This window comes from Pocillopora verrucosa, chromosome 10, assembly GCF_036669915.1.
Source record: "Pocillopora verrucosa isolate sample1 chromosome 10, ASM3666991v2, whole genome shotgun sequence".
Taxonomy (NCBI): domain Eukaryota; kingdom Metazoa; phylum Cnidaria; class Anthozoa; order Scleractinia; family Pocilloporidae; genus Pocillopora; species Pocillopora verrucosa.
Window position 1 is genome coordinate 5,674,472 of NC_089321.1, and position 26,169 is coordinate 5,700,640.

At 38.8% G+C, this 26,169-nt stretch overlaps 1 protein-coding gene across 5 annotated transcripts; it reads right to left on the reverse strand.

Moving 5' to 3' along the window:
* Positions 1–753: 753 nt before the first annotated feature.
* Positions 754–25,942, reverse strand: LOC131786985 (uncharacterized). Of its 5 annotated transcripts, XM_059104044.2 has the most exons (37): positions 25,756–25,942; positions 23,964–24,017; positions 23,431–23,478; positions 22,343–22,474; positions 21,461–21,580; positions 20,644–20,757; positions 20,114–20,236; positions 19,503–19,616; positions 19,027–19,143; positions 18,208–18,321; positions 17,556–17,881; positions 17,299–17,437; positions 16,840–17,165; positions 16,116–16,254; positions 15,621–15,946; positions 14,896–15,034; positions 14,388–14,713; positions 13,654–13,792; positions 13,162–13,487; positions 12,513–12,651; positions 12,022–12,347; positions 11,290–11,428; positions 10,798–11,123; positions 10,068–10,206; positions 9,577–9,902; positions 8,861–8,999; positions 8,366–8,691; positions 7,850–7,988; positions 7,358–7,683; positions 6,588–6,726; positions 6,128–6,453; positions 5,401–5,539; positions 4,911–5,236; positions 4,181–4,319; positions 3,689–4,014; positions 2,955–3,093; positions 755–2,212 (listed from the first exon to the last, which is right to left on the reverse strand). In XM_059104044.2, the coding sequence occupies exons 1-37, from the start codon at positions 25,892–25,894 to the stop codon at positions 2,208–2,210; spliced, it is 7,125 nt and encodes a 2,374-aa protein (XP_058960027.2). In that variant the 5' UTR covers positions 25,895–25,942; the 3' UTR covers positions 755–2,207. The 5 variants fall into 5 exon arrangements, with proteins under 5 accessions (XP_058960030.2, XP_066029356.1, XP_058960027.2 ...); XM_059104047.2 differs by lacking the exons at positions 8,366–8,691; positions 8,861–8,999 and having other exon boundaries at positions 754–2,212; XM_066173259.1 differs by lacking the exons at positions 6,128–6,453; positions 6,588–6,726 and having other exon boundaries at positions 754–2,212.
* Positions 25,943–26,169: the final 227 nt, after the last annotated feature.

Here is a 26,169-nt window from a genome sequence, read left to right on the forward strand (position 1 = left end):
AAACTTCTTTTGTTTTAAATACAATATAATAGTTTCCCTGATTAAATCTATGATTAGAAACTGGAATAATAGAGAGGAAAAATTAGTCGAGTGTTTCAATGAGAGCGTGTAAGAATGTAGGATAGCTAAGGATTAACACGTACGATTCCTTTATTTTGTTCGTCTGTGAGCAAACCTAAAGTATTTAGAACTAGTTCAGTTTCATTGTTATTTCATCTGCTGGTTATGGCAACTATGGTGTCGCACATCGTAGAGAAAGCCACTTAAGCGCACATCGTAGAGAAAGCCACTTAAGCGCACATCGTAGAGAAAGCCACTTAAGCAGTGAACTATAGATGTAAATAGTTAGTAGTTGAAGTTTTACGAAATATCCTTGGAAAGTTTTCATTTTGAGTTAGTCTTATGCGTTCCATGGCAAAAAAAAAATACACGTCTTCAAGAATTAGTGTGAAGCTGGAAAGTTGGGCTCACAAGCTAAATTTCTTCGCGATGTACGTGCACTTTGATTCGATCAACATACTCCTGTTGATAATACTTCAACCCGGCGCTAAGCAACACAGAAAGATGCAATTGCAAATTAGTTGTTAAGAAGGTACTTCTTTTTTAAAAGCTCAAGTAGCCCAAAACTAAAGCCAATTTAAATTTTAATCGAAAGGTGTTAACTCGGAAGGGTTTCTATTTCGATTTCGTCTGAGAGTTTGTCATTATGTGTTTATTACTGGAGTGCCCCAAATTGGCATTTAAGCGATCTGACTTCGCTTGTGAAGCGAAATTGACGGCGTCGCAAACGATACCAGGAATAACGAGCCGTTTCATTGGTATCTTTATTTTACCACAGAGATGAAGACATTTACCCATTAACGCCCCAAGAGCGACTACAATCTAATTTCTCCTTATACAGTCACGGCTGAATCGAATATCACAAGCAATAACTATGCAAAAAAGTCGCAAACTTAAGAATATCTTAATCGTTAAACAAAGCCTCCTTATAAATGAATGTGAAAGCGATCTTCGCAGTAATGAACACTACTTAAGCAGTGGTGAAAATAGGGCCTGAAAATATTTCGTCATATGGCAGTACATCATATGAGTACTTAGGGAATTTTACAGACAAAAGTATGGAGATTGTGTATGCTGATGTCACGGCACAAAGGGTGAAGCTTTATTTTGCCTAAGATGTCATGATATTGCCCAAACAACGACAGCGTATGAAGTAAAACTTCATAATTTACATGAAGAACTCGCATGGCTTCTCGGTCAATCTTAACTTTGAATGCGATAGATGGTCACCTTGGCCATAGCCCAGCTCGAAATCCTCACAGAAAACACTCCAGTGACCAGACGGCGAGCTAAGTTTATCGATCTTTCTCACGAAAATAATTACTTGAAAATTAAATAAATAAATAAAAACTATCATAGCCTTATTTTCGTCTGAACTGATGACAATCCAAAAGGGCTTTCATGGCCGATTTATGCAAATAGACGATAAAACTCTCTTCGGAAATTTGAATTAGCTTAAGGTGCGCTTAGTACGAAGGGAAGTGAAGGTAATGAAGCCGGAAAAACCGACAAAAAATCCTAGGCATAAATTCTGTTGGCAAAAGGCTTGAAAATAGGACAAGTGCATTACTTCTCCAACCATCAAGCTTCACCTTCTCGTCGTATCCGAACATTTACAAAATATGAGTATGACTGAGCATCTATTCAGAAAAATCATATGGCAGGATTGGTACGACCTCCTTTCTACCTTGGAGGCAATAACTTCCTGTGTTTCCTAGACGGCACTGTAAACCTCCGTTCCACCGATACAGAAATCCTCAGTCTTTTATGTGTCTAATCGTCGTGTGGTTTTTCAATAGTTGCATGTTCACGGAGTTCTATCTTGACAGTTGCAATAATTTTGCGCTTTGGGAACTTTGAGCCCAATGCAAGTGATTTGGCTCCTCTGACACACTTCACTTGACAAATGACGCTATGAATCATTACCTTGTCCGCGTCCCACACAACTGACACGTTCATGAAAGTTGCAAGAAAACTGTGAAAAATGAGATGCTGGGGTAAAGCATCATTTTATTAAGAAACTGTATTGCTGCCATGAAATAACATTGCCATCGATGCGAGTAGAAATTAATACATAAAAATATGGTGACAAGTACGGGGCTGCTGTCAGAGCAGATTGTCTGTGTCAGCGTCCAATTGAAGAGCTTTTAAGCTGTGAGTAAAACAAAATAAAGCAATTAACAAAGGTTTTTTAAGTTTCTCCAAACTCCATGGCGACCGAAATTAGGTTTATTAGCGCGGGAAGATAATCCTTTTGACAAGGAAGCATGGATGAACCACAGTCTTTCTGCCATAAAATTATTCATGTCTTCTCTGCAAAACTGGCCCATGCAGGATGTCTCACTTGATCATCTTCGATTTATAGCAGCGGTTTTAAGCACCGTTCAAAATGTACCTTTTCATTACTACTAACGCTATCTTCAACCAACAGATAAGGGGATGAACAGACTTTCTCATTAGATGGCTTTAGCTGCGGCCTTTGTCATGTTATAGCATTATAATTTGCTTTTCCAATTCGGGTAAATGAGTTACCTGATCTTAGTGGTCGAAACAGTTTTTAACTGAGTGACGAAAATCTAAAACCGAATTAATTGCAACAGCCACTCAGAGCTAAGTTTGGCATAGCCATTAACTTATGAGAACTAAAAATAAAACAAGCAAACTGCTTCAAACGCAGGAAGATACGAGCAAGTAGGTCTGGATTGGTTTTTCAGTTTTAAATCTGATCAACAGAGTAAGCGTACAAGTTTTCAGGAGTAATCAACCAGCGAAGTTTCATGTAAGCAAAAACCCGAGCAATCCCTAATTCCGTACGTCACTCAATTGAAAATTACTGTATACAATGTACAAGTGATAAAAAGATTACTAGAGTTACAAGGTTTAACTTGAAGTACCTTCACAACCGTAGAGCTCCATTCTCATTGATATATGATTGAACCAAGCAGCAGGGCGAAGCCTAATGTAGAGTACTTGGATGGGAGGAAGCAATTCATGGGTCACAATAGTGTTACTATCCGTGTTTCCATGAAATATCTTTGAATAAAGAAAAAATCCAGCGAGTTAATCCATTAACACCTAAAACACAAATATCAACTCTCTGCACTGGTCGCAAAATGTTATTACTAAGATTATCTCCAATCACATTTTCTTTTGTTCTCCTCTCTTTGAGTTTAGTCCTCACCAGGGGTTGTTGGATGGGATTTGTGAAAGATCACCCTCTTAATTAAGAAAGAGGTCGCGTGCTCACATGCCCTTGCAAGAATATAACTACTAGGAATGGAAACGAATCGGAAATAAGCTCTAACACAGTTAAGATAATTATCATAAAAGAAATATTCTCAGTAAATAATCTGCAAATGTCAAAATCCCTGCCAACTTTTAAGCGGTATATCCGTCTCAAAACGTTACTTTGTAAGTTTGTGTTTTTTGAAAGGACAGAGGGATTCGGTAAAATCTCGCTTTGTTCACATTTAAGTAGACATCACGAGGACTGACGCGTTAGTAAAACGCTTTAAAGAAGCCTCTCGTTGCCTCCGCGTGGCTTCTAGAGCGCATATTATTGATTTAGTAAGTCGCTGCGGTAAAGTTTGTTTGTATTTTTCATAACCTTGTAAAAATGTTATAGTACCTTAGCTACACTCTGGCCTGGTTCATGGTAATAATGAAACGTCACACCGTCCTCGCTGTACTCTAACTTGTACTTCGTTACCCACTGGTTGAATGCATTTCTTCCCTGTGTGGCGAACTGAGTTATCTTTGTGTATCCGGGAAGTTTTACTTGTATCCATTGATTGACGTCATTTGTGCGAGCAGACCAGCTTCCTGCTTTACCTGGGACCGCTAGGAAATTTAACCTGCCTTGCTTAGCAGCATGATTTCCATTAAATTCTGAGGATGCAGTAATCTGTGCATCCAAGATGGCGCCACTTTCCATACCAAGTGGTTTAGCGCATGCTGTAGTAATTCAAAATAAAAGGAGACGAAAGCTTTGTAATAAGAACACCCATTTATGCTGAAAATTAAAGAAAATGTCTCAAGAATTTCACTCTATTTAGTTAAAGCTCCTCCTAAATGGAAAATATATAGAGAGTAGAGCCTCTATGCGTGATCAAAACATTACCTGGACATCCGTAGATCTCCATCCTCATTGATATATGATTGAAAAAAGCAGTAGGACGAAGCCTGATGTACAGTGCTTGGATGGGAGGAAGCAATTCATGGGTCACAATGGTGTTACTATCCGTGTTTCCACGAAATATCTTTAAATAAAGAAAAAATCCAGCGAGTTAATCGATTAACACCTAAGACGAAAATATCAACTCTCTTCACTGCTCGCAAAATGTTATTACCAAGATTATCTCCAATAACATTTCTTTTGTTCTCCTCTCTTTGAGTTTAACCCCCACCTGAGGTTGTTGCATGGGATTTATGAAAAATCACCCTCTAAATTAAGAAAGAGGTCGCGTGCTCACATGCCCTTGCAAGAATATAACTACTAGGAATGGAAGCGAATCGGAAATAAGCTCTAACACAGTTAAGATAATTATCATATAAGAAATATTCTGAGTAAATAATCTGCAAATATCAAAATTACTGTTCACTTTTAAGGAGTATATCCGTTTCAAAACGTTAGTTAGTAAGTTTGTGTCTTTTGAAAGGACACATAGATTCGGTAGAATCTTACTTTGTTCACATTTAAGTAGACATCATGAGGACTGACGCATTGGTAAAACGCTTTAAAGAAGCCTCTCGTTGCCTCCGCGTGGCTTCTAGAGTGCATATTATTGATTTAAGTGAGTCGATCTAAAGGTTGTTCGTATTTTTATAACGTTGTAAGCATGTCATAGTACCTTAGCTGCGCTCTGGCCTGCTTCATGGTAATAATGAAAAGTCACACCGTCCTCGCTGTACTCTAACTTGTACTTCGTTACCCACTGGTTGAATGCATTTCTTCCCTGTGTGGCGAACTGAGTTATCTTTGTGTATCCGGGAAGTTTTACTTGTATCCATTGACTGGCGTCATTTGTGCGAGCTGACCAGCTTCCTGCTTTACCTGGGACCGCTAGAAAGTTCAACCTGCCTTGCGTAGCAGCATGATTTCCATCAAATTCTGAGGATGCAGTAATCTGTGCATCCAAGATGGCGCCACTCTCCATACCAAGTGGTTTAGCGCATGCTGTAATAATTCAAAATAAAAGGAGACGAAATCTTTGTAATAAGAACACTGATTTACGCTGAAAGTTAAAAAAAATAACTTAAGAATTTCAATCTGTTTAGTTAAATCTCCTTCTAAATGGAAAATTTATAGAGTAGAGCCTCTATGCGTGATCAAAATATTACCTGGACATCCGTAGATCTCCATCCTCATCGATATATGATTGAACCAAGCAGTAGGACGAAGCCTGATGTACAGTGCTTGGATGGGAGGAAGCAATTCATGGGTCACAATAGTGTTACTATCCGTGTTTCCATGAAATATCTTTGAATAAAGAAAAAATCCAGCGAGTTAATCCATTAACACCTAAAACACAAATATCAACTCTCTGCACTGGTCGCAAAATGTTATTACCAAGATTATCTCCAATCACATTTTCTTTTGTTCTCCTCTCTTTGAGTTTAGTCCCCACCAGGGTTGTTGCATGGGATTAATAAAAAACAACCCTGTTAATTAACAAAGTGGTGGCGTGCCTACATGCCTTTCCAATAATATGATTACTGAAGATGGAAACGAATAGGAGATAAGTTCCAACACAGGTAAGACTATTATAATACATGTTATATCCTCAGTAAACAATCTCCAATTGTCAAAATCCTTGCCAACTTTTAAGGCGTATATCAGTTTCTAAACGTTAGTTAGTAAGTTTGTTTTGTGAAAGGACAGAGGGATTCGGTAAAATTTTAATTTGTTCAAATTTAAGTAGACTTCACGAAGACTGACGCGTCGGGAAAGCGCTTTACAGAAACCCCTCGCTTTCCCGCGTGGCTTCTAGAGCGTATATTATCAATTTCAGGGCATCGCGGTAAAGGTTGTTTATATTTTTTTAACGTTGTAACCATGTCAAAGTACCTTAGCTGCACTCTGGCCTGGTTCATGGTAATAATGAAACGTCACACCGTCCTCGCTGTACTCTAACTTGTACTTCGTTACCCACTGGTTGAATGCATTTCTTCCCTGTGTGGCGAACTGAGTTATCTTTGTGTATCCGGGAAGTTTTACTTGTATCCATTGATTGACGTCGTTTGTGCGTGCTGACCAGCTTCCTGCTTTACCTGGGACCGCTAGGAAATTTAACCTGCCTTGCTTAGCAGCATGATTTCCATTAAATTCTGAGGATGCAGTAATCTGTGCATCCAAGATGGCGCCACTCTCCATACCAAGTGGTTTAGCGCATGCTGTAATAATTCAAAATAAAGAGACGAGAGCTTTGTAATAAGAACACTGATTAATTTCACTCTGTTTAATAAAAGTTCTTCATAAATAGAAAATATATAAGGAGTTCAACCTCTGTGCGTGATCAAAATATTACCTGGACATCCGTAGATCTCCATCCTCATTGATATATGATTGAACCAAGCAGTAGGACGAAGCCTGATGTAAAGTGCTTGGATGGGAGGAAGCAATTCATGGGTCACAATAGTGTTACTATCTGTGTTTCCATGAAATATCTATAAATAGAGAAAAAATCGAGGAAGTAAATCGATAAACACCTAAGACATAAATATCAACTCTTTGCACTGGCTGCAAAATGTTATTACCAAGACAATCTCCAATCACATTTTCTTTTGTTCTCCTCTCTTTGAGTTTAGCCCTAACCAGGGGTTGTTGGATGGGATTTGTGAAAGATCATCCTCTTAATTAAGGAAGAGGTCGCGTGCTTACATGCCCTTGCAAGAATATGATTACTGAAGATGGAAACGAATCAGAGATAAGTTCCAACACAGTTAAGATTATTATTATTATCATTATTATTATTATTATTATTATTATTATTATTATACAAGTTATGTACTCAGGAAATAATCTCCAAGTGTCAAAATTACTGCTTACTTTTAAGCGGTACATCCGTTTCAAAACGTTACTTTGTAAGTTTGTGTTTTGTTAAAGGACAGAGGGATTCAGTAAAATCTGCCATTGTTCACATTTAAGTAGACATCACGAGGACTGACGCGTTTGGTAAACACTTTAAAGATGCCCCTCGCTGCCTCCGCGTGGCTTCTAGAGCGTGTATTATGAATTTTGGTGCGTCGCTTGAAAGGTTGTTTATATTTTTATAACCTTGTAAACATGTAATAGTACCTTAGCTACACTCTGGCCTGGTTCATGGTAATAATGAAACGTCACACCGTCCTCGCTGTACTCTAACTTGTACTGCGTTACCCACTGGTTGAATGCATTTCTTCCTTGCGTCGCAAACCGGGTTATCTTTGTGTATCTTGGAAGTTTTACTTGTATCCATTGGTTGACGTCGTTTGTGCGAGATGACCAGCTTCCTGCTTTACCTGGGACGGCTAGGAAGTTCAACCTGCCTTGCGTAGCAGCATGATTTCCATCAAATTCTGAGGATGCAGTGATTTGTGCATCCAAGATGGCGCCGTTCTCCATACCAAGTGATTTAGCGCATGCTGTAATAATTCAAAATGAAAAGAGACGAGAGCTTTCTAAAAAGAACACTGATTAATGCTAAAAATTAAAGAACATATCTTTAGAATTTCACTCTGTTTAGTTCACGCTCATCATAAATGGAAAATATATAGAGAGTAGAGCCTCTATGCGTGATCAAAATATTACTTGGACATCCGTAGATCTCCATCCTCATTGATATATGATTAAACCAAGCAGTAGGACGAAGCCTGATGTAAAGTGCTTGGATGGGAGGAAGCAATTCATGGGTCACAATAGTGTTACTATCCGTGTTTCCATGAAAGATCTATAAGTAGAGAAAAAAATCGAGCAAGTAAATCGATCAACACCTCGAACGTAACAGTTAAGATAATTATTATTGCACATGTTATATACTCAGGAAATAATCTCCAAATGTCAAAATCACTGCTTACTTTTAAGCGGTATATCCGTTACATAAAGGTTAGTTTGTAGCTTTGTGTTTTTTGAAAGGACAGAGGGATTCGGTAAAATCCCGCTTTGTTCACATTTAAGTAGACATCACGAGGACTGACGCGTTGGGAAAATGCTTTAAGGAAGCTCCTAGTTGCCTCCGCATGGCTTCTGGAGCCTATATTATCAATTTTGGTGCGTCGCTGTAAAGGTTGTTTGTATTTTTATAACCTTGTAAATATGTCCTAGTACCTTAGCTGCGCTCTGGCCTGGTTCATGGTAATAATGAAAAGTCACACCGTCCTCGCTGTACTCTAACTTGTACTGCTTTACCCACTGGTTGAATGCATTTCTTCCTTGCGTTGCAAACCTGGTTATCCTTGTGTATCCGGGAAGTTTTACTCGTATCCATTGATTGACGTCATTTGTGCGAGCTGACCAGCTTCCTGCTTTACCTGGGACCGCTAGGAAGTTCAACCTGCCTTGCTTAGCAGCATGATTTCCATTAAATTCTGAAGATGCAGTAATCTGTGCATCCAAGATGGCGCCACTCTCCATACCAAGTGGTTTAATGCATGCTATAATAATTCAAAATGAAAGGAGACGAGAGCTTTGTAATAAGACCACTGATTAATGCTTTAGATTAAGAAAAATAACTTTGGAATTTCACTCTGTTTAAGTTAAAGTTCCTCATGAATGGAAAATATATATAGAGAGTAGAGCACCTATGCATGATCAAAATTTTACCTGGACATCCGTAGATCTCCATCCTCATTGATACATGATTGAACCAAGCAGTAGGACGAACCCTGATGTAAAGTGATTGAATGGGAGGAAGCAATTCATGGGTCACAATAGTGTTACTATCCGTGTTTCCATGAAATATCTAGGAATGAAGAAAAAATGGAGCAAGTAAATCGATTAACACATAAGACACAAACATCAACTCTCTGCACTGGTCGCAAAAGTTATTTCCAGTCACACTTTCTTTTGTTCTCCTCGCTTTCAGTTTAGTCCCCACTAGTGGTTGTTGCATGGGATTTATGAAAGTCGACTCTCTTAATCGAGAAAGAAGTCGCGTGCTTAAATGCCCTTGCAAGAATATGATTACTGGAGATGGAAACGAATCAGATAAGTTCCAACACAGTTAAGATTATTATTATACAAGTTACATGCACAGTTAATATTCTCCAAATGTCAAAATCACTGCCCACTTTTAAGGGGTATATCCGTTTCAATACGTTAGTTCGTAAGTTTTATTTTTTTGAAAGGACAAATAAATTCAGTAAAATCTCGCTTTGTTCACATTTAAGTAGACATCACGATGACTTACGTGTTGGGAAAACAATTAAAGAAGACCCTCTTTGCCTCCGCGTGGCTTCTAGAAGCGTATATTATCAATCTTAGTGCGTCGCTGTAAAGGTTGTTTGTATTTTTATAACGTTGTAAACATATCATAGTACCTTAGCTACACTCTGGCCTGGTTCATGGTAATAATGAAACGTCACACCGTCCTCGCTGTACTCTATCTTGTACTTCGTTACCCACTGGTTGAATGCATTTCTTCCCTGTGTGGCGAACTGAGTTATCTTTGTGTATCCGGGAAGTTTTACTTGTATCCATTGATTGACGTCATTTGTGCGTGCTGACCAGCTTCCTGCTTTACCTGGGACCGCTAGGAAGTTCAACCTGCCTTGCGTAGCAGCATGATTTCCATTAAATTCTGAGGATGCAGTAATATGTGCATCCAAGATGGCGCCGCTCTCCATACCAAGTGGTTTTGTGCACGCTGTAATATTGAAAATAAAAAGAGACGAGAGCTTTGTGATAAGATCACTGATTAATGCTTAAAATTAAAGAAAATAACTTAAGAATTTCACTCGGCTTAGTTAAAACTCCTCATAAATGGAAAATATAAATAGAGTAGAGCCTCTACGCGTGATCAAAACATTACCTGGACATCCGTAGATCTCCATCCTCATTGATATATGATTAAACCAAGCAGTAGGACGAAGCCGGATGTAAAGTGCTTGGATGGGAGGAAGCAATTCATGGGTCACAATAGTGTTACTATCCGTGTTTCCATGAAATATCTATGAATAATGAAAAAGTCGAGCAAGTAAATCGATTAACACCTAAGACGCAAATATCAACGCTCAGCACTGGTCGCAAAATGTTCTTACCAAGACAATCTCCAATCGCACCTTTTTCTGTTCACCTCTCTTTGAGTCTAGCCCCCACCTGGGGCTGTTGCATGGGATTTATGAAAAATAATCTTTTAACTAAGAAAGTTGTCGCGTGCTTACATGCCCTTGAAAGAATATGATTACTGGAGATGAAAACATGTCTAAGATAAGTTCCAACACGGTTAAGGGTATTACAATACAAGTTATATGCCAAGTAAATAATCTTAAAATGTTAAAATCACTGCTTACTTTTAAGGGGTATATCCGTTTCAAAACGTTACTTTGTAAGTTTGTGTTATGTTAAGGGACAAGAGATTCAGTAAAAAATCTGCCCTTGTTCGCATTTAAGTAGTTATCACGATGACTGACGCGTTGGGAAAACGCTTCCGGAAAGCCCCTTGTTGACTCCATATGGCTTCTAGAGCCTATATTATAAATTTTTGCGCGTCGCTGTAAAGGTTGTTTGTATTTTTATAATTTGTAAACATGTAATAGTACCTTAGCTGCACTCTGGCCTGGTTCATGGTAATAATCAAAAGTTACACCGTCCTCGCTGTACTCTAACTTGTACTTCGTTACCCACTGGTTGAATGCATTTCTTCCTTGCGTTGCAAACCTGGTTATCCTTGTGTATACGGGAAGTTTTACTTGTATCCATTGATTGACGTCATTTGTGCGTGCTGACCAGCTTCCTGCTTTACCTGGGACCGCTAGGAAGTTCAACCTGCCTTGCGTAGCAGCATGATTTCCATCAAATTCCGAAGAAGCAGTAATCTGTGCATCCAAAATGGCGCCGCTCTCCATACCAAGTGGTTTAGCGCATGCTGTAATAATTCAAAACGAAAAGAAACGAGAGGTTTGTAATAAGAACACTGATTAATGCTAAAAACTAAAGAAAATAACGTAATAGAATTTCACTCTGTTTAAGTTAAAGTTCCTCATGAATGGAAATATAGAGAGTAGAGCCTCTATGTGTGATCAAAACATTACCTGGACATCCGTAGATCTCCATCCTCATTGATATATGATTGAACCAAGCAGTAGGACGAAGCCTGATGTACAGTGCTTGGATGGGAGGGAGCAATTCATGGGTCACAATAGTGTTACTATCCGTGTTTCCATGAAAGATCTATGAATAAAGAAAGAATCGAGCAAGTAAATCGATTAACACCTACGATACAAATATCAGCTCTCTGAGCTGGTTGCAAAAGGTTATTGCTAAGACTATCTCCAATCACATTTTCTTTTGTTCTCCTCTCTTTGAGTTTAGTCCCCCACCTGGGGTTGTTGCATGGGATTAATGAAAGACAACTCTCTTAATTAAGAAAGAAGTCGCGTGCTTAAATGCCCTTGCAAGAATATGATTACTGAAGATGGAAACGAATCACAGATAAGTTCCAACACAGGTAAGATTATTATTATACAAGTTATATGCTCAGTTAATAATCTCTTAATGTCAAAATCACCGCCCACTTTTAAGGGGTATATCCGTTTGAAAACGTTAGTTTGTAAGTTTTATTTTTTTGAAAGGACAAATAAATTCAGTAAAATCTCGCTTTGTTCACATTTAAGTAGTCATCACGATGACTTACGTGTTAGGAAAACGCTTTAAAGAAGCATCTCGTTGCCTCCGGGTGGCTTCTAGAGTGTATATTATCAGTTTTAGTGCGTCACTGTAAAGGTTGTTTATATTTTTATAACCTCGTAAACATGTAATAGTACCTTAGCTGCACTCTGGCCTGGTTCATGGTAATAATGAAAAGTCACACCGTCCTCGCTGTACTCTAACTTGTACTTCGTTACCCACTGGTTGAATGCATTTCTTCCCTGTGTGGCGAACTGAGTTATCTTTGTGTATCCGGGAAGTTTTACTTGTATCCATTGATTGACGTCATTTGTGCGAGCTGACCAGCTTCCTGCTTTACCTGGGACGGCTAGGAAGTTCAACCTGCCTTGCGTAGCAGCATGATTTCCATTAAATTCTGAGGATGCAGTAATCTGTGCATCCAAAATGGCGCCGCTCTCCATACCAAGTGGTTTTGTGCATGCTGTAATATTCAAAATAAAAAGAGACGAGAGCTTTGTTATAAGAGCATGGATTAATGCTTAAAATTGAAGAAAATAACTTTAGAGTTTCAATCTGTTTAGTTAAAGCTCCTTATAAATGGAAAATATATAGAGAGTAGAGCCTCTATGCGTGATCAAAATTTTACCTGGACATCCGTAGATCTCTATCCTCATTGATACATGATTGAACCAAGCAGTAGGACGAAGCCTGATGTACAGTGCTTGGATGGGAGGAAGCAATTCATGGGTCACAATAGTGTTACTATCCGTGTTTCCATGAAATATCTATGAATAAAGAAAACATCGAGCAAGTAAATCGATTTACACCTAAGACGCAAACATCAACTCTCTGCACTGGTCGCAAAATGTTAGTACCAAGACTACCTTCAATCACATTTTCTTTTGTTCTCTTCTCTTTTAGTTTAGTCCCCCACCTGGGTTTGTTGCATGGGATTTATGAAAAATAATCTTTTCATTAAGAAAGTGGTCGCGTGCTCACATGCCCTTGAAAGAATATGATTACTGGAGATTAAAATCACTGCTTACTTTTAAGGGGCATATCCGTTTCAAAACTTTAGTTTGTAAGGTTGTGTTTTGTTAAAGGACAGAGAGATTCGGTAAAATCTGCCCTTGTTCGCATTTAAATAGACATCACGAGGACTGACGTGTTGGGAAAGCGCTTCAGGAATACCCCTTGTTGCCTTCGTGTGGCTTCTAAAGCCTATATTATCAATTTTTGCGCGTCGCTGTAAAGGTTGTTTGCACTTTTATAACGTTGTAAACATGTCATAGTACCTTAGCTGCACTCTGGCCTGGTTCATGGTAATAAAGAAAAGTCACACCGTCCTCGCTGTACTCTAACTTGTACTGCGTTACCCATTGGTTAAATGCATTTCTTCCTTGTGTCGCAAACCTGGTTATCCTTGTGTATCCGGGAAGTTTTACTTGTATCCATTGATTGACGTCGTTTGTGCGTGCTGACCAGCTTCCTGCTTTACCTGGGACGGCTAAGAAGTTCAACCTGCCTTGCTTAGCAGCATGATTTCCATTAAATTCTGAAGATGCAGTAATCTGTGCATCTGAGATTGCACCGCTCTCCATACCAAGTGGTTCAGCGCATGCTGTAATAATTAAAAATAACAAGAGACTAGAGATTTGTAATAAGAACACCCATTTATGCTGAAAATTAAAGAAAATATCTTAAGACTTTCACTCTATTTAGTTAAAGCTCCTCCTAAATGGAAAATATATAGAGAGTAGAGCCTCTATGCGTGATCAAAATTTTACCTGGACATCCGTAGATCTCCATCCTCATTGATATATGATTGAACCAAGCAGTAGGCCGAAGCCTGATGTAAAGTGCTTGGATGGGAGGAAGCAATTCATGAGTCACAATAGTGTTACTATCCGTGTTTCCATGAAATATCTATGAATAAAGAAAAAATCGAGCAAATAAATCGATTAACACCTAAGATACAAATATCAATTCCCTGCACTGGTCGCAAGATGTTATTACGAAGACTCCAATCTCCAATCACATTTTTTTTTTGTTCTCCTCTCTTTAAGTTTCGTCCCCACTAGGGGTTTATACATGGGATTTATGAAAGATCATCCTCTTAATTAAGAAAGAGGTACCGTGCTTACATGCCCTTACAAGAATATGATTACTGAAGAAGGAAACGAATCAGAGATAAGTTCCAACACAGTAAAGATAACCATTATTACACAAGTTATATACTCAGGAAATAGTCTCAAAATGCCAAATTACTGCCCATTTTAAGGGGCATATCCGTTTGAAAACGTTAGTTTGTAAGTTTGTGTTTTTTGAAAGGACTTAGAGATTCGGTAGAATCTCGCTTTGTTTACATTTAAGTAGACATCACGAGGACTAACACGTTGGAAAAACAATTTAAAGAAGCCCCTTGTTGCCTCCGTGTGGCTCCCAGAATGTGTATTATCAATTTTAGTGCGTCGCTGAAGAGGTTGTTTGTATTATTATAACGTTGTAAACGTCTTAGTACCTTAGCTGCACTCTGGCCCGGTTCATGGTAATAATGAAAAGACACACCGTCCTCGCTGTACTCTAACTTGTACTGCTTTACCCACTGATTGAATGCATTTCTTCCTTGCGTTGCAAACCTGGTTATCTTTGTGTATCCGGGAAGTTTAACTTGTATCCATTGATTGACGTCATTTGTGCGAGCTGACCAGCTTCCTGCTTTACCTGGGACGGCTAGGAAGTTCAACCTGCCTTGCTTAGCAGCATGATTTCCATCAAATTCTGAAGAAGCGGTTATCTGAGCATCTTTGATGTCACCGTTTTCCATACCAAGTGCTTGAACGCATGCTGTCGTGATTTAAAATGAAATGAGAAAAGGTTTTTATGATATGACGACTCTGAGTAACAACCTAAAGGAAGTGAGCATAGAAATTTAAAGGTTTTTTTCCAATTTTGCAGTTAGATAAAAAAGTCTTTCATAAATGAGACGCAACAAGCAATAGGACTTTTAATCGTGGTCACAACATTACCTCGACATCCGTAGACTTCCATTCTCAATGATATATGATTAACCCACGTAGAAGGACGAAGCCTTATATAGTGTGCTTGGATGGGAGGAAACAACTCATGGGTCACAATGGTGTTACTGTCTGTATTACCAACAAATTCCTAAAACAAAGGGAAATATCGAGCAAGGTTAGCAATCAATCATCTGTTTTGACTGCCGTTCATTTTTTATGATATTAGCTCAAAGAATAATTGTTCCCGAATCGATATTTTCCTTTCTTCTCTCCACTCTTAGTGCGATGGCGGCTGAGGATAAAAATGGTTTTATTCTAGAGGAGTTGCAAACGATCACCTTCTTAAGACATTGGTGCCGTGTTTTAACCTATTTGCAAGAAATAGAAAGCGAGATGGAAACAGGATAAAAAGGATTACCAAAATATTTCCATTAGATCATTTACAATGATCAAAATCACTGGCAAATTTTTGTTTCAAAGAATAACAAGTGTATTTCGATTTTTAAACGTTTTGGTAGACTAATCATAACTGGGTTGATAAAGTTTCGCTGTTTATACAATTTAGTAGCCTCCACGAGTACTACGGCGCAAGGACGAGGCTTGACAGAGACTAGTTCCAGGCTCAATAGGACTTCTTAAGCGCCTTCCCAGACTCGCACCTCTCATAACTTTTATACACCGCTCTAAAATGATTTTCTGTATTTTTCTATGACGTAATAAACAAGCCCTAATACCTTAGGTGCACTCTGGCCCGGTTCATGGTAATAATGAAAAGTCACACCATCCTCGCTGTACTCTAACTTGTACTGCGTTACCCACTGATTGAATGCATTTCTTCCCTGTGTGGCGAACTGAGTTATCTTTGTGTATCCGGGAAACTTTATTTGTATCCATTGATTGACGTCGTTTGTGCGAGCTGACCAGCTTCCTGCTTTACCTGGGACCGCTAGGAAGTTCAACCTGCCTTGCGTAGCAGCATGATTTCCATTAAATTCTGAAGAAGCAGTAATCTGTGCATCCAAGATGGCGCCGCTCTCCATACCAAGTGGTTTTGTGCATGCTGTAATAATTCAAAATAAAAAGAGGCGAGAGCTTTGTAATAAGAACACTGATTAATGCTAAAAATTAAACGAAATAACTTAAAAGAATTTCACTCTGTTTAAGTTAAAGTTCCTCATGAATGGAAAATATAGAGAGAGTAGAGCCTCTATGCGTGATCAAAACATTACCTGGACATCCGTAGATCTCCATCCTCATTGATATATGATTGAACCAAGCAGTAGGACGAAGCCTGATGTACAGTGCTTGGATGGGAGGAAGCAATTCATGGGTCACAATAGTGTTACTATCCGTGTTTCCATGAAATATCTTTGAATAAAGAAAGAATCGAGCAAGTAAATCGATTAACACCTACGATACAAATATCAACTCTCTGCACTGGTCGCAAAATGTTATTGCCAAGACGACCTCCAATCACATTTTCTTTTGTTCTCCTCTCTTTGAGTTAGCCCTCACCAGAGGTTGTTGGATGGGATTTGTGAAAGATCACCCTCTTAACTAAGAAAGAGGTCGCGTGCTTACATGCCCTTGCAAGAATATAATTATTGGAAATGGAAACGAATCAGAAATAAGTTCCAACACAGTTAAGACAATTATTACATAAGAAATATCCTCAGTAAATAATCTCCAAATGTCAAAATCAATGCCCAATTTAGGTTCGGAAAGTTTCAGGGGTACATCTTTTGGCGAGTTAATTTTGTTTTCTTTTTGAGAGAACAAAATAATTCGGGAAAATCTCGCTTTGTTCACATTTAAGTAGTAATTTCGAGTGCGTGCGCGTTGGGAACGAGCCTCCCGTTGCCTCAGCATTGCGTCTATTATTGATTCTTGTACGTCGTTCTAAAAGGGTTTTTTTCATTTTTGTAACGTTGTACGCATGTCATAGCATAGTACCTTAGGTGCACTCTGGCCTGGTTCATGGTAATAATGAAACGTTACACCGTCCTCGCTGTACTCTAACTTGTATTGCGTTACCCACTGATTAAATGCATTTCTTCCCTGCGTCGCAAACCGGGTTATCTTTGTGTATCCGGGAAGTTTTATTTGTATCCATTGATTGACGTCGTTTGTGCGAGCTGACCAGCTTCCTGCTTTACCTGGGACGGCTTGGAAGTTCAATCTCCCCTGCTTAGCAGCATGATTTCCATCAAATTCTGAAGAAGCAGTGATCTGGGCATCAACGATATCCCGGCTCTCCATTCCAAGTGCTTGAACACAAACTGTAAAAATTTAAATAAAAAGTACAAAGAGTCAAGGGTTTTTGAAATGAAAACTCTGATCAGTTTTAAAATTAGAAACTAAATAAACGCATTTCGTCAAAGGCATGTAATGAGGAAACTTATTTAAGAATACCTTCGCATCCGTACAGTTCCATTCGCAAGGATATGTGGTTGTGCCAGGCTGTAGGACGAAGTCTAACATAGCGTGCTTCAATAGGCGGGTTCAACTCGTGATATACAATAGTTTCACTGTCACTGTTGCCTTGAAATTCCTAGCAGACGTAAATGGAGTTAATAACAGCAAATCACTTGTTTAACGTAACAAATATTTTCCAAAAGGATTTCTCGTGTGTGTTGACGGAACTCAATCTCTTTATCAAAGATTTGTACCTTAGGTGAGCTCTGCCCTCGCTCATGATAATAATGGAAGTTGAGTCCATCTTCACTGTACATTAGCTGGTATTTTGTAACCCACTGATTGAATGCATTTCTTCCTTGCGTCGAAAAACGAGATATTTTTGTGTTGCTGGGAAGTTTTACTTGTATCCATTGATTGGCGTCATTTGTGCGAGCTGACCAGCTTCCTGCTTTACCTGGGACCGCTAGGAAGTTCAACCTGCCTTGCTTAGCAGCATGATTTCCATCATATTCTGAAGAAGCAATGATCTGTTCATCCAGGATGGCGCCGCTCTCCATGCCGAGGGCTGCATTGCATGCTGTGTAAAGGCAAAGAAGGATAAACGCTGAAGCTTTTGCCTGGATCACGTTATACGAGTGTGTCCTGACAGCCTAGAAACTTCATGCGATTGAAGATTTCGTAACATTCTTTTCGTGCATAAGAAGAACAGCAATGGGTGAATTCAAACGGGGAAAGGTATTAAATGAAAGGATACGAAGTTTGGAGCTGCCATAGAACCGTACTGGATTGAAGGGTGTTTTCCTTAGGATTTCTTCTCCTTCAATTACAGAGGCCTGAGAACTCGAGTCTCCACTGGCTTAGGCTCTCCTTTTTCATCAACACCTCGCAAATAATCGATCTTACCTTGTTCGCAGAGAACACCAGAATGTTGGTATGTACAGAGACATTCGAAGCTGCCGTGTAGGTTGACGCATGTACCGCCATTTTTACATGGAGTGGAAGTACATTCGTTAACATCTGTGAATCGAAGATGAATTCAGTCAGGTATGAATGGGCAAGACTGACTGATTTGATTATAGTCTAGAGCTCTCAAATTTAGCCATTTGTACGTCCATGTCACTATAGTTTATGATCCATCACAATAAGGATAAGATTACCCATTTATGTCGATTATAAATAGCTGTTTGATTAAAAAAAAAAAAAAAAGGAGAAATGCAGTTGTCTACAGCGATCATACTGAATGCGCCGGGTCAAAGACAGCAACAGATTCCTGATATGATACCTTGGCAATTTTATCGGAGACTACTGAGCCTTAACACCGATCAGTATTTTAGATATCTATCTACAACGGCCGTTCTTCAAGTAGCTTAGCATTTCTGTGGAATTACGCTCTCTCCATTCCAGCTAAAAATTATATACTTAGGTTCCACGCCTAAATAAAATGTGTGATGAGGTGAGAGCCTCAGCTGGAGTCAACGTGCTGAGTTCTTAGACTCGAAAATAAACTGTCACAGTGCCTCTCTCCAATCAGGAACGCACTTGGGTAGCAGCAAAATACTGGGAACGCCTCACGAAATGCTAGGTAAAAACCTGCTTACGGTTGAGAACTCCATATAGGTGGAGCAGTTATGCGCATGCGTACATATGGACATAACCGATAGAACCAGGAAGATACCTTTTATCAAACCGGAGGGGCACGAGAATGGAGAAAAGCAAACTCACCTTGGTCGCAATTTTTCCCTTCCCATCCCTTTGGACAATCACACTTGTAGTCTCCGGGTAAATTGGTACATGTTGCTCCATTCTTGCAAGGGTTGTTTGTGAGACACTCATCTACATCTGTAGAAATTTTTGAAAATATCTCAAGAATTATTCATTATGAACGTCTTAGCCGCGGAACGGTCAAAGGAAAATTTTTTATCTAGCCTGTTATCTATTCGGGGCATTATGGAAATGTTTCTTGAGGCATCTGTGTCACATTTGCGGAAAGCTGTCGAGCCAGCAACATTCCAAAGCAAATTTTTAGGCAGTAACACAGTCAAAGTAAAATTGATCGCATCCCAGTTAAACAATGAGCAAGAAGGTTCACGATGCGTCGTGTATGGAAGAAACTAATTTAGCATAGAAGTGGATCTTGATAGGGTTGCATGTTAGGAATATAAAGTTTTGTTATTCAATGTTAACAGCTGAGCGGTTACCTCGCTCGCAATGCTCTCCCTGATAAGTTTCTGGGCAAGAGCACTCATAGCTTCCTCTGGTATTGATACACTTTCCACCATTCTCACATGGCCAATTAACACATTCATTACGATCTGCAAAGCAGAGAGCGGTTAGTTACCAGTAATGTTTGATGTTGTATGAAGCGCATTAGAAAATGATACCAAAGCTGTCATCGAAGGCGCTGGAATAAGGATGTAAGATACGCAAGAGCGTAGTTATTCTTAGCCAATATATCAATTTCCAAAGTGGCAGCCGAAAATTGAAATATGAACGAATTCAGGTTGTCCGTTGTTACGTAGTTCAAATTCCCAGTTCGTAATATTTGGACCATGTCCTCTCTTTCTATCGACAATCACCCTCGTTCCCAGGGTATCTTGTTCTACCCTACGAACCCCTGCTATGTGCCTCTAACACCTTTTCTATGGCTTCAGCTTGCAAGGAAAAGAGAGACGAAAAGACTGATGGATACATTTCCACTTCATCATAGATATTCAATATACCAGTTTGGATAAAATAGACTGTATGCTACATGGAGCATTTACGCTTTGAAATTCCTGTTTCAAAAAAAATATCGCTGATCTGGACTTACCGCGTTCGCAACGTTTTCCAACAAACCCACTGGGACATGCACACCAAAAGCTGCCATAAGTGTTCTCACAAGTTCCCCCGTTTTCACAAGGATCGCCGTCTGACGACTCACATTCGTTGATATCTGAAACGACAGAGGGGTATAAAATTTTTGTGAAGGTATAAAAGGAATGGGTTTTTTTTTCGGGGAAAGCAGGTTAGGAGCGAGTAAACTTGATTGTGTGGATTGTAAACTTCAACCATATCAGTGCTTTCTGATTACACCGTCACGCATTCAAAGGCCTAATTTAAAAATTGTGCCATCCAGATCATCATTAAGCCTAGAATGATGAGCAAATTTTGTATTTGGAGAGGAGCGTCATAAATTTCGCGACAAAGCTTCCGTTTCAAGCCACACGCGTGTTTTCGTCTTCGTGGGTACAGTCCATCTCTCTGGTTTTTATTTTTCTTTCTATGCGTGAAAAATAAATTCAGTATCTTTCTTCTTCACAGTTCCTATTTCTCTATAATAATAAGACACTGCTAAATTACCTGAACAGCACGTCTTTCCTTTAAATCCAGGTCTACACTTGCACATGTAACTTCCGACAGTGTTGATGCAAGTAGCTTCGTTGGAACACGCCAAGGCATCACATTCATCGATGTCTAAAGAGAGATTAAAAAAAACTTTTACAAAGCTAATAATTCTCTTAACCACTTTAAAACATGTAACTCATGTTGGGGTAGTTGTCAACTGTTGAGGGGAATATATTGAGCCAAAAAAAGAGGCTAGAGTCCAAACTCCGAATAAAATATTATTATTAATTAATTATTAATTATTATTAATTTATTATTAATTAATAAATCAATTAAACTCGTTAAATGAACCACAACATTTGGCTAAAGTAAAAAACTCTGAAACTCCATAAAATTCCAAACAGAGGGGAAACAAATTTCCGCGAACGAAAGCTCAAAAAAACTAACTAAAACTCCGCGGAACAAACAAAAGTAGGCGAAAATGTCCACGTCAGTTTTCCAATGTCAAGGTTAGAGTTCTTTGACGTGATTGGCTAATTTGCGAAATCATGTGCGATGCGCGTGAATACGAAAAGAATACAAAGGGAGGAATTTTGATTTTTTGATTTCTTTTTATTAATATACTTTTCGTGAACGTGATTCAGCTTCCCCCACCCCCCCCCACCCCTCCTGTGTCACCACGCTCTCTTTTTTTTCTCCCAACATTCTTGATGGGTGTGAAATTTCGCGAATATGTAGCGGTTATTCCTTAGTTTTGGTGGTGCAATATTCGATCTCGTGACGTAATTAGATTTTAACATGAAATTAATTAATGCTTTTTGTCTTAGCTCACCAATCTCACAATGTCTTCCTTTGATACCCGATGGACATTTGCAGATATAGTCTGAACCCATGTCAATACAGGTTGCATTGTGGCGACACGGATTTTTGTCAAAATCACACTCTTTGACAACTGAAAAATAGAACAGAATGACATAATTTTAGAAAACGATAGGCCATTGTATGAATGAAACATGCAATCATGAAATTGAGCTTACACATTGGTGGGGAGGGGAGGAGAGGAAAGGGGTAGGTGGCTTTTTGTTAGTTGTATCTAAGCCGAATTGCTTAGAAGTTAGACTATTGGTTTTTGTGAAGGAAGGTATATTGGATAACACCGTGGCAAGGGAGAGAAAAAGCCAATAAAACTTAACCTCAACTTCAATGTGACTCCAAAGAATTGACCTTGGCCAACTGTGGTGGAAGGCAAACGCTTTCCCCACTGTCCCCACCCTGGTTCCCAAATGTGAAAACACAATCGAACGTACTTTCACAAACAGAACTTTGAGTTAAAATTGGACATTTAACAAATATTCACATAAATTCCCAAAATTAGCAAAAGTTTCATTCTTAGAGTGCCTTCATCGGGCTGAAATGGAACACGCTCTAATTCTTAACTAGGTCAGGTGGTCACGTCAGTTTTAATTTAATTTATAGCTATGATAAATTGTAATAGGAACATTGTGCCCTTGTCCTCAGTGGTATGAATGATTTCTACAAGTTGTCTGTTCAATCTCATCAGGGGGGTGGGAGTAGGGCTTACTCCAGGGAAAAATTTTCTGAATTCATATGGGCTAAATAAAAATGTTTTATTTTTTAATCATACTTAAACCTCTTTCATTTGAACCATAGATTTGCAAAACAGACCACATTACAAAGTTATAATGTAGCTTACCGCAGTCACAATGCTTTCCTGAGAAACCCGGCCGGCATTTGCACTCGTAACTGCCACAGGAAGTGACGACACATGTTCCCCCGTACCTACACGGGTTTTCTAAACAAGAAAGCTCTTCAATTTCGTCTTCATCTGTAATTAGAAAACATAAATGATTTGAAGGAGATGCATAAAGATTCAGTAATGCGAGTCACTCTCTCCGACGCGCGAGGGAAAACATTTAATTGACCGAAGAACACAAATAATCAAGGACAGCCTAAGAAGTATCGAACTTGGTCTACGATCGAAAAATTTTGGCAAGGAGAAAAACTTCCAGCTTAAAAAAGCTGAAGTTCAAATTCAAGTTGAATTTTTTTATGACCGTGAGGTAGACCAATCAAGAGAGATGTGCATCGCACCGGCGGCGATCGGTCATTAACAAAATATTAAAGTTTCTCCCCTTGAGATTAAGGAAGACATTAACTTGTGATACATAGAACCAAAACGTTTTTTTAGGCAGGCTTTATGATAATGGGCTTTGTTATAGTTATTTCATTGAGACGTTTAGATAAGGTTTTTCCTGCAACTTGAACGGATCTTTGTACTAGACACATTTTCCAAAATTTTGCTCTGTAATGCTTTTCGGTTGTCATCACTATTATTATCAGCGCTTAGTTCTATCATATAGAGACCTATCTTATCCCTGGATTCACTACAGCAAAACCAGGCACTGTGAATTTATCTTGGTGATTTTATAGATAGGTATCTCGTTTGATAGTGGTCTTGTAGAACGTACAATGCCTTATGTAAGCTAGGCTTATTTATCATCATCATTAGCGTCAAAATCCGTTCTCTTGATACCGCTCCAGAAGAAAAATATCTCGAAATCAACCTATGGCAAGCGAGTGGCAGCGTACCTAGGTTTTCCTACCCTGTAGTTTCATCGTAATAAAGAGGACAGGCACTGCTTTAGATCAAATTCATTTACCTATACGCAGTACTACTTTTTATTTGTGTCATATATGGCTTCTTTAATATGATTTAAATTTAGGTATTTTGTAAAGGAGCAAACATGTTCCAGCACGGACAGATAAGAATTGCTTACATACCCGCAGCTATGAGAGCTTCCGCTTCATCAACGTATCTGGACCTTTTAGCTGCAAAAAGTAAGAACGCTAGATTATCTGATCAAAAGGAATACAAATTATAAAAAGGGGATTTAAAAGTGGACATTCCACGAGGTGGTTCTTCTTGTCCACTGTTTGTAGGTCGAATTGGAATTTAGAATGTTGATTTTTGTGGAGGGAGAATAAACGGAGCACCCGAAGAAAAACCCTCGGAGCATGGACGAGAACCAACAACAAACTCAAGCCACATGTGCTCTTACGACTGCGTCATCCTTGCTCCCCTTTGACAGCTTCCAAGGCTCCCTTTGAGCCATCTCCCCCCTCCCCTCCCTCCTTCGATTGTATTTCTATCGCTAAAATTGAATTCCAATTTTTTCATTCCATCCGTACAGAATAGTGTTTAGTTACTCACCGTACTGCCGAGCGGACGACGGTATATCTCTCTTAACGGTTTGGTTGAATAAAAGAGACTCAGAATGTTCAATAACGGAATGATTTGAGAGGAAATTACATACCCTCAGCGATTAGACCTTCATATTCATCATAATAGCCGTATCTGAAGCGTTCATCTGCAATTAACCAAATAAGTCGATTATTTGATGGGGTATCATTTTGACGAATTGTCTACGTGTTAGTTGTTTTAGTAGGCACATCCCATGTTGAAATTAGAGCCCTTCTCTCAACATTAAATTTGAATGCGAGTGTTACAGTGAGGACTTGGTGATGTGAAAAACTTGATATAAAAGTTCAAATGAAAAAAAATTATATACTGTATATTTTAATTTTTCTACCGAGTTATCGTTCTAAATGAAAAGCCATTTGATTGTTAATTCTATCATGAAAAGCCTCTCAGAGGCTCAAAACCACAGGAGGTCAGGTATCAAGACGAAAGTGGCAACCCCATGACGTCAAGGTCCAATCCAAAATGGTGGAAAGCGGAAAGTTTCGAAGACAATTTACGTTCCCACTTGCATCCTTTTCTTCGGCAGTTACGTCAACTCTTTACCACTTAATGCAACATTTAAAGCAAATGCACAACATTTTATTTAGATTTTCCTGTTACGCTTTTAAAATAGGTTGAATAAATACCACTGGTGATATGTGCTATCATCATGTCTCTAGTTTATTCCTGTTACACTTTACCTATTCTCAAGTCGATTAGAGATGGGTTATATTTGTGGTCGACAATCTATCTGCAATCAGCTAGAACAGGATAGTATTATGAATTAGGTCCGCCGACAGTCTGTTTGGTTAAATCGTATTAACATCACGGTTGATTTTTTAATGTCACTTTTTTCTTGTATCGTGTTATAGATGTTTTTCTTATATTATAGGGCATTTGCACCGATTTTCCTATTGCACTTTGAAAATAGGTTGAATAATATATGAACCAAATATTGATATTTTTAGTCGTGTTTTTTTTTTTAAGGAAATTATATGCAGCAGGTATTATTCATGAAACTGTTGCGACCAGCGTGAAATTCTTCTAAGTTAAACTAAAGCAGACGCGATACCCACCATACACTACTAAAACTACTAAAGCGCCTTAAACTTTTGACGTAATTGAGTGTGAGTCAACACTGTTTTGGATGGAAACGGACTCTACTCTAATCCGCCATAGCTTATTTGTTTGGAGTATTGTGACGTCATGATGATAATTCAGCCAAATAAAAATATTTCACTTTTGAAATTCTAACCGAATGCGAGATAAACTAAAATATGCGAAACTTTCATTAACTCTCTAGAGAACAGCCTCAAGACAGAAGTGTTTTAATTGAAGATGAAAATTCATTAGGATTCATTGATAATTTGCTGCAACAAGTGAAAATTTTAGATGTTTACATACGACTTTCAAAAAGTTTGCTAGGGACCGATATTTGTTTGTATTTAATGCCTGATTAATTTAACTCGCTTTGATCTGGCCAGGAAAGTCTGACAAATAATGAAGGCCGTTGTTTTAACTTGTCTGCCGACATATAGAAGATTTGAAAAGTTCTACATTCTGCTTTAAAATTGCCCCCGATAACTTACAAATCTCCTACACACCCATAGACCTAAATAGGCGAGCCACAGCCTGTGACAGCTCACTTCAAAGATAAATATTTCCAACATCACCCAGCTTGAACTTGATCCCCTTTTGTCTCAATCGAAATATCCCTAAGCTTAGACCAGGCTTAGTGGCCCTATTTATTGATCAGAACCAAGAGCATAATTTGCAATTGAAAACCAGGAAGGGATGAATAAAAAATTTAGATTTTGTTCCTGAGGGCGAAAGACTCATTACGGAGAAAAACATCAGTTACTCACCTCGTATGAAATCGTATGACTTTGCATCCCCAATTTCCCGACCAACAGTAAAATATTGTTCATTCTTACTTCTATATCCACGAACAACTGTAGTTAAAGTAAAAATTGCGAAAGAAAGCTGGAGATAGAGAACTGCCATGTCTCACGCTCAGTAAATCAATATGGTTCGTATGAACTCTTTCCCTTAGTCCGGGCAATGGAGCCTGTACGTCACATCAGACTTTTCCGCATTTCTGTCTTTATGACCTACTTGAAAGGGTTTCCGAATAAATCAATAGGAGGAGGGAAAAACTGACCATTGAAATCCCACTCACATGGTTCTGCCTCACAGACTCTTTTAATGGCCGCTTTCAAAAGACGAAAACCAATCAAAACAATAACGGGTTGAGAGCGTAATTACGAGACACATAATAC